This window comes from Sapajus apella, unplaced genomic scaffold (genome assembly GCF_009761245.1).
Source record: "Sapajus apella isolate SASKATOON/1434 unplaced genomic scaffold, GSC_monkey_1.0 scaffold60, whole genome shotgun sequence".
NCBI lineage: Eukaryota > Metazoa > Chordata > Mammalia > Primates > Cebidae > Sapajus > Sapajus apella.
Window position 1 is genome coordinate 3,214,843 of NW_022437000.1, and position 9,389 is coordinate 3,224,231.

The 9,389-nt window shown below is 39.7% G+C and overlaps 1 protein-coding gene across 1 annotated transcript in view; it reads right to left on the reverse strand.

Annotated features, from left to right (window-relative positions):
- Positions 1-3,743, reverse strand: part of CCDC168 (coiled-coil domain containing 168) — a 30,124-nt gene extending 26,381 nt beyond the window's left edge. The window contains exons 1-3 of the mRNA XM_032246177.1: positions 2,202-3,743; positions 2,049-2,082; positions 1,916-1,958 (exon numbers count right to left, since the gene is read on the reverse strand). Of these exons, the coding sequence (XP_032102068.1) occupies positions 1,916-1,958; positions 2,049-2,082; positions 2,202-2,432 (308 nt within the window). The 5' untranslated portion in view covers positions 2,433-3,743. The remainder of the gene's footprint in view (positions 1-1,915; positions 1,959-2,048; positions 2,083-2,201) is intronic.
- Between the last annotated feature and the right edge of the window lie 5,646 nt (positions 3,744-9,389).

Genomic DNA, 9,389 nt, shown 5'->3' on the forward strand with positions numbered 1-9,389 from the left:
TCTTCACCACCACCCCAAACCTCCTCTTCTCAATTAATTTCCCTTAACGCCCCCTAGAAAGGTGCTACCCAAGGATTAACTCCTGTCTAGGCAGGATGGGAATAATAGGGCCCAGGGATGGAAAATCTTTAACGTGTCCTTTCTGGAGGACGCTTTGAGAAAAGTTCTGTCTCTCTCTCTTTTTTTTTTTTTTGAGACAGAGTTTTGCTATTGTTGCCAAGGCTGGCATGCAATGGCACGATCTTAGCTCACTGAGACATTTGCCTCCCAGATTCAAGCGATTCCTCTGCTTTAGCCTCCATAGTAGCTGATATTACAGGCACCCACCATTACGCCCACTAATTTTTTATATTACTAGTAGAGACGGGCTTCCATCATGTTGGCCAGGCTGGTCTCGAACTTCTGACCTCAGAAAGGACAGGAGTTTCTTCAGATTCTGAAGCTGAAAATCCTTTTTTCCTCCATTTCTTCTTGTGAATTCTTCTTGCCTGTTAATGTTCTGGTTTTGAATTACATGTGAACATCAGCCCAAAAAGGAAACAGGTCACCACGTGCACCTAACCGCTGTAATATCTCAAATGCTGACTCTTGGTCTGTCCAGTTGGACCTAACTCTGTCTGCACTACCTACTTGCTGTAGCTTGTGCTGGCGTTCCTGTTCCCAACCAGGCCTGACAAGGGTTCTACCTACTCACACCTCTGGACATTGTTACAGCTTCCCTGAGAACGAGAGTTCCTAGTTCCGAATACGAAAATATCATAACCAGATTAAATGAATAAAGCCCTTTTATACCTGACAAATGAAAGAAATTAGATGTAGATCAAGTAATCCTCTGATTCCCACAGCGACCAGCCACACAAGTGACTAGTAATCTAACTGAAACACAAAACCGTGCCACTCTTATGTATAACCACCGCTAGTGGTTATTATCTGCAGAACTGAATCCAGACTTTGACACATGGTGTAGAAAGCCCTCCACGACCTGACTCCTCCCTACCTCTTCACATTCATCTTCCACCACTTCCTAATTCAATTGTAACACTCCAGCAACTCTGAAATAATAGTAATTTCTTGCACATTGCTGCTGTTTCCTGCTCATGTCCTGGAATGTCTTTCTTATCCTCCTAAACATGTTTCCTTTTTGGGCTAATGTTCATTCATCCTTTAAAACTCAGCTCCAGCATAACATTCTTTGTGAAGCCATTCCCAACACCCTAGGCTGACTTAGGTATCTCCTAAATGTTCTAATATTTCTGTCGCAATGTCACCATATCACAAGGCAATTATCCTTTACGTACACATCTCCACAAGAATATAAGCCTCTTGAGAACAAAGACTATCTTATGGTTTGAATCCCAGTGTCGGAGTCCACTATATAGTAGATACCTAATAATTGTTGAATGGATTTCAATTAAAACAACTGAAATATTTGTAGCAACTAGAGTAGTGATTATGTCAGTATTTAATCCCTAGCCCTGAGAGAACTTTCCAATTCCGATAAATTCTGATTTCACAAACTCCTTTCATATCACTCATGCAGCCCCTAGCTCAGTGTTTTCTTGGTCCACAGCAAGTGCTACACAAATGTCTTTTCAATTGAATTGTAAGGACGGATGTGTTGGAGAGAGAGTTACAGCAGGAAAGCAAGCCACTGATCCTCTTCAAGCCTTATTTTCCTCATCTGTAAAAACAATAATAATACTATCTTCCTTGGAGGATAATCTCAATAATATACAAAAAGCCCTTAACACAGCTTGGAGCATAGCAACCATTTAAAGTAAATGTTAGACTGAATCACGATGTTGAACAGCTAGGAAAGCCCTTCTCTGAAAATCAGAAGTAAAGGCAATTTTGAATAGAACACAACCAACCTATTTGATTTAGCTTCAAAATCTATATGTAATATATCACCTACCTTTCTTCCGAAGATGAGTTCATAACTGACGAATTCTCTGGAGCTAAGTAGGAATAAAAAAGTGACAATATCAATGAAAAAAGCTCAGGTTAAACAAGTTTTATATTAAAATAGGAAGTTGTATAATATTTACCAAATGCCATGCTCTTCAGGCAACTGTCTTCCCTCTATTTTAATGGAAAAAAATTGTTAGAGGAGTAATCCTGGTATCAAAGTTCAGAAATTCTATAAATTATTCTTATGTGTGATTTTGAAAAACAGGGAAAGGGAAACCAGTTGTTCTTACCTCCTGGACATCTGAGCTACCCTCTTCAGGAAGTGTGGGATTCTTCCAAAAGTATGCACACGTTTTCATGAATATTATCTCAAAAATAATTCCTAGGAAAATTATAAAGAAAATTGCCATCCAATCATTTTGAATAATCCAGGACTCTAGAAAGTCCCATAATGTCAAAAATGTATTATCTTCCAGTTCACCTGCTACCCCTTTTTTAAAGGAATAGTATTGCTTTGACATTTTAATGTAATATGTGAAAGAGACTGGTGTCTCATTCAGAAGTCCTTGATTTCAGAGGCCCTGAAATATAGAAAGTTGGTATGCCAAACTCATAACCATGTGTAAATTCAGCCAGTGCTGCCCTAAGGGCAGCAGTGATTGCTCTGGGCCTAAGTTAAGTGAGGTACGTGTCATAGTGGGTGTTTAACTGAGCTCATATCAACTTACTTTAGCAATAATGGAAGTTCATAGGTAAGAAATGTACAGTGGTATGCGTAGTTTTTTACTAAAATTCAAAAAATTATATTCTCTTAACTTCACAGAAAGCAACATAATTCTATCATGGATTGCCACTGTCCTATTATAAATATAAAATAAATTTGAATTGGTGGAAAGGATTTGATATAACCATTTCTATTAACACCAGCAATAGTGTATTTTATGCTTCTTTGTGGTCAGGAAAATATAGTCCTTTCTTGAATGAATATAGATAAGGTTGACATATTTAGCAAATAAAAACATTAGATGCCCAATTTAATTTGAATTTCGGAGAAATGTCAAATAATTTTTTTTTAGTCTAAGTATGTCCCATTGCGACTATGGAGAATGTATGATGACTTGTCTTTAATGGGCCTGATTTTTTTCTTAAAATAGAACACATTTCATATTTCTTTTTGCTAGCAGGGTCTGTTGGCACCATTTTCCTTCAACAATCTGTTGATATGCTGAAAGCTAACATGTCTTTGGAATAACCTCCTGGTGAATTTCCTTTTCACCCTGTCTACAGTGATTCCAAGGAGCTTCTTGGAAGTGCTTTCTGATGTCAGAATTAAGGGTGGGGCAGAGGCAGATGTCAGTACAGTACTGCTCACTTTCCGTCAAAGTCTAGTGGGTAGGCCTGGAAGCTTGCTGAGCAAATACAATTGTAATCACAAGCAGACAGGATAGTCTGGACTAGTTATGAAAATGTTAACACTACCTTGGATTTAGAGCACTCTTCCTTTGAAGGTGTGATTAGTTAATATTTCCTTTGTAGAGGTAATTCATTAATGCTTCACTTTTTTTGGTTTTGTTTTTAGTACCTCACTTATCCAAAGTAGGTTGCGCAAAGAAGTAGTATTTATTACACGCAAGGAAACTGTTTAGGCCCCTTTTGTCACATCAATGTAAATAAGTGCAACAAAGATTTACAAATTCAGCTGGGTAAAGTGGCTCATGCCTGTAATCCTAGCACTTTAGGAGGCTGAGGTAGGTGGATGGCTTGAGCCCAGGAGTTTGAGACCAATACTAGGCAACATAAGTGGATCCCCGCCTGTACCAAAAATTTAAAAATTAGCCAGGCATGGTGATGTGCATCTCTGGTTAGTCTCAGCTACTCAGGAGGCTGAGATGGGAGGATTGCTTAAGCCTGGGAGGTAAAGGCTGCAGTGAGCCACGATCCCGCCACTGCTCTCCCATTCTGGACAACAGAGCGAGACACTGTCTCAAAAAAAAAAAAAAAAAAAAAAAATCAGCTCTTACTGTTGCTGAACATTAAAACTCATGAGATCAATGACATTCTAAATGTTAGAATTTATAGTGTTCCAGTCTCCTAGATCACATGTACAGGTATTTATAATCTTTATTTAAGGATAACTCTTATCTTGAATTTTGTCTTTGCAAAGAATGGCCCTTTAGAATTCCTCTGGATTTTTCTAGCACTATGGTAAAGTATACCTTTCCTGTACTCCCCTCCCCACAAAGACAGTTGAGGTAATTTTAGTCTCCTGGGTTTCTCTATAAAATTTAAGCAGCTGGAAAAATACTCAGCTACTCTCACCTACTTGCAGAAATTCTCTAAATCATTTCATCATAACTATCTTAAAAGGGATTCACTGTTTCAACACTTTCTTCTCTCTAGTTCCTTAGATCTTTCCAAGCTTTATGGCACTGAATCCCTAATTAGTATTCCACCCAAGGGTTCTTAAAGAACTGCGAAGGAAGTGCTGCATACCACTCCTGTTGATGCTTAGGTTTACACAGAGGTAAGCATTATCCCTCTCCAGGGCTTTGTCATGTTTGTTACTCATGTACTTGCTACTAACAAAAGTATAATGATCTATTTTTCAGCATAAATGCTTCTGTGCCTTGGACTAGAAACCTCTTAGACCAATGTCAAGTGAATGGCATCAGAAGTAAATACAAAGCAAGATTCACTTGCTTAGAGAGTAAAAAGAAAAAAATATCTTAGAAAGCCCATTACAAACCGTAATACAAAATAGACGCTACAAGAAAACACAAGAAAAATTCTATTAACGTTTTTTTTTTTAAAACATCCTATTATATTTATCAGTGTTACCATCTTTGAAGTATTTGGACATTATGAACTTCATTTTTGTTTTTTACTTAATAGGAAAAAGTCCCAATATTAGATATATAAAATAGTAACATGAAGCCAGAGATTGTTCAAAACTGTTAGAAACTCTTAGTTTAATACATTTATTGAATAATAAATGTGTAAAGCACTGAACGAGGAACCAAAACATGCTTTAACACGTTTTGTTAAGATGAGGAAAACAGTCCCAAGCTTGAAAGAATTTGTAATGTGAGGTGGAGGTATGAATGACTTAATGAGAAGGCAGAGTGCGGTTAACAAAGAAATGAGGAAGGTATCACAGGAGTTTGAGGAGAGATACCTGGTTTGGGGTAATTTCAAGGAAAGCTGTAAAAAGTGGGGACGATTTTAAAATGAGTAGGACTTGGAAACAGGCAAAGATGAACAAAGAAAGTAGGAAGGAGAGTCAGAAATACTTCTTCCATTTGACAAACGTTGACATAGTCCATGTTAGTTATAGCACTGTTTACAGGTTTGAAATATGGGAAAAGAAGGCTGAAATGTTGATAGAGCCCAACTGGGAAGCTACCTTCAGAGACCTAACAGTTTTTAAGTTGGAAGTATCAACTGGTGTATCAAAGGAAGGAGACAAGAAAATAGGAAAATCGGGCCGGGCGCGGTGGCTCAAGCCTGTAATCCCAGCACTTTGGGAGGCCGAGGCGGGTGGATCACGAGGTCAAGAGATTGAGACCATCCTGGTCAACATGGTGAAACCCCGTCTCTACTAAAAATACAAAAAAAATCAGCTGGGCATGGTGGCGTGTGCCTGTAATCCCAGCTACTCAGGAGGCTGAGGCAGGAGAATTGCCTGAACCCAGGAGGCGGAGGTTGCGGTGAGCCGAGATCGCGCCATTGCACTCCAGCCTGGGTAACGAGAGCGAGACTCCGTCTCAAAAAAAAAAAAAAAAAAAGAAAAAGAAAATAGGAAAATCAATTAGGCTACTGCAGTGATAGATGAGAATTGATAAGGGTCTGAATTAGAGTGATGGTGGTGTGAAAAGGAGAGTTAGAGACTGACACCCAGGATTTGGCAACTGAAAGAAAGCAAATGGCTGCGTGTGGTGGCTCACGCCTGTAATCCCAGCTGAGATGGGTTGCTTCAGTCCTGGAGTTCGAGACCAGCCCGGGCAACAAAGCAGGACCCCATTAAAATATTTGAGACCTTGCCGCTACAAAAATTTTAAAAAGCCAGCTGCAGTGGCAGGTGCCTGTAGACACAGCTATTTGAGAGACTGAGGCGGGAGGATCCCTTGAGGCCAGAAGTTCAAGGTTGCAATGGGGTATGATAACGCCATTGCATTCCAGACTGGATGACAGAGTGAAACCCTGTCTCAAAAAAATAAAACTAGGCTGGGTGCGGTGGCTCTCCCCTATAATCCCAGCACTTTGGGAGGCGGAGGTAGGCGGATCACTTGAGGTCAGGAATTCAAGACCAACATGGCTAAACCCTGTCTCTATTAAAAATACAAAAATTAGCCCGGCGTGGTGGCACATGCCTATAATTCCGGCTACTCAGGAGGCTGGGGAATAAGAATCGCTTGAACCCACGAGGCAGAGGTTGTAGTGAGCTTAGATCGCACCACTGCACTCCAGTCTCAAAAACAAATAAAACAACAACAACAACAAAAACCTAAAATAATAAAAGAAAGCAAATAGATCAAGGAGGGGGATGGAAGAGTTAATGGTGAGAGAGAAAGGACTTACAGATAATCCCAAATCTGGTCTGTCCCAACATGGGCACTATTGACATTTTGGACAGGATACTTCTTTATGTGGCTGCAGTCCTGTGTATTGTAGGATGCTTAGCAACATCCCTACCTTCTACCTACAGAATGCTAATGGCACCCCAACCCTGGTCATGACAATCAAAAATATTTCTAGACATTGCTAATGTCCCCAGTCCCCTGGCTGCAGACCAGGACTGGTCCGTGGCCCACCAGGAACCAAGAGGGGGCGAGCAAGCATTACTGCCTGAGCTCCACCTGCTGTCAGATCAGCCGTGGTATAAGGTTCTCACAGGAGCAGGGAATGTTATTGTGAACTGTGCACATGGGGGATCTATAGATTGCAGGCTTCTTATGAGAATCTAGTGACTGATGATCTGGGGTGGCACAGTTTCAACTGGAAAACCACCCCACCCCTGCCACCCCCACCCCAGTCTGGTTGAAAAATTGTCTTCCACGAAATGGGTCCCTGATGCCAAAACAGTTGGGGACCACTGCCCTAAGGGGTAAAGGTCCCCCACCAGGTGGGAAACATTAGTCTAGGTGAGTGGTTATGAGGCAGGAGAATAGGGTCTGGAGGCAGGAAACCAAGACCAATTCACCCTGACTTCCTACAACTAAATTAATAGGAAAATCCCAACTTTCCATGCCTAAGTAACAAAAGAACCAGAAGCTACTCCCTTTGCAAATCCCCACTTTTCTGTGCAGCAGATGGAAAACTGAAAGTACCTCTGATTGGTTGCATAGGAGTGTAACTTTGTAACTTCACTTCAGTCTCTGACCAGCTGCTTTCCCAACTAATCATACTGATTGTGGGCCACCATTTATACAGGGTGAACACCAAGTAGCCAATGGGGAACCTCTAGGAGGTGTTTGGACCCCAGAAGATTCCTTATCCAGGGCTCTTGAGCCACTGCTCGGGCCGCTCCCACATTGTAGAATGTACTATCATTTTCAATAAATCTCTGCTTTCATTGCTTCATTCTTTCCTCACTTTGCTGTGCATTTTGTGCAATTCTTTATTCAAAACATCAAGAACCTGGACAAATTGCAGTCAAGACCCTCTACCGGTAACAGTTATACCATTAATCAGGGCCTATAAGAAGAGGGCCAGAATGGCTTTTACTATAATCTCAAACTTGAAGGGGCTGAACATTTTCCTGCAAGAAGTGGCATATCTATGCAGGAGAGCAGATGTAACCTTTTTTAAAAAAATGTTTCAGATTTAGATATATCATTTGTATCTTTCTCCAGGAGTTATATGCTCCCCAAATATGGCTAGCTATAGTCTTCAAATGTCAAGCCATTACATCAATAAGGAACACTAGTTTCTTATAGACAACTCAGGGGAAAGATCAACTTTAAATGATCATCTATCTACATTACTTCTGTATTTAATATAGTATCTTTGGTTATCATATTATGCCTACAGTTTAACTTTGCAAACTCAAATATTATACATTGTATAGCCTGGTTAGTAGGCTTTTAAATGTTGTGTTGTACTTTAACATTATGGTCTGCTTTGTAGTAAGTTGTCCTTTGTGTTTTCCTTTTCCTTTTTATTTCTGGTTAACAATACTAATGTTCCCCAATGACTTATAGTTGTTAATAGACCAGTGATTCTATCTTCTTGATAGCTTTGGATATTTTTTATGTTTATAATCTTTTGATACTAGTAGTGTTTTAAGATTTCAAATGTTAAGTATTGTTACTTAAGGTTGTAACTTAGTTACACAAGGTTCTTAAAAATTTAGGTTCAGGAAATGACTTAGTCAAAAAGTAACTTATACAGAGTAACAGGAATTTTAAATTCAGTTATACTTCATTCTATAATATGAAAGATTTGGACGTTACCTAGGTTTTCATTCATTATTTAGAAAAATAATATTTTAAATCATCTGATTCCACCTGGGCAGGAGGAATGAGGGGCCTCAAAAATCTGCAAGCCGCCCAGGCCGCTTGAGGCTGTTTCAATGACCTAACATTAAGAACAGTAGGAGGATATGCAAAAGATTTACTATAAAAAACCATTTATTACTACAAACTTTTATTTAACATCAGCCTCATTACCTTTTGTGAACACTACAGGAAATACAGAAACTTTTTATATATAACTCAATACCATTCAAGCTTGAGATGAGGAGATAGCTGAACTTCCCAATGCAACAGTAAGTGCCCCTAATTGCCTAGATATAGCAAAGATGTTATTACCAAAATTTAGCAATTATTTCTCTTTTTAATCAGAGTGGTCTACCTGTTGATTTTACACAGTTGTTTTTGTTTTTTTGAGACAGAGTCTCACTCTGTCACCCAGGCTGGAGTGCAGTGGTACACTCTGGGCTCACTACAGCCTCCACTTCCTGGGTTCAAGCGATTCTTCCCCCTCATCCTTCAAGTAGCTGGGACTACAGACACGCACCACTACACTTGGCTAATTCCTGTATTTTTAGTAGAGATGAGGTTTCGGCACGTTGGCCAGGCTGGTCTCAAACTCCTGGCCTCAAGTGATCTGCCTGCCTCGGCCTCCCAAAATGCTTGGATTACAGGCGTGAGCCATGGTGCCCAGCCTCACACATTATGTTGTAAGTTCCAAGTTTTTACTCATCTTTACAAACCCAATGAGGTTTGCTTGTAATAAGCCTTTAGTGAACACTTCTTGAATTAAAGATATTTCATTCTAAAAAGTCTTCAGGGTCCCTATATTTGAAACATATGTCCACTCCTATCCCTTCAGTGAGATTCATTAAAAGATTAGATGAAAAGATGTGTACATTTTATAAATCTGACTAGAGTAACCCTAATAAAGTTTTGTTTTCCTTTACTGAAGATGACACTGCTCTGCAAAATTTCTCAGTTGCATATCAATAAAACAAAAGCACA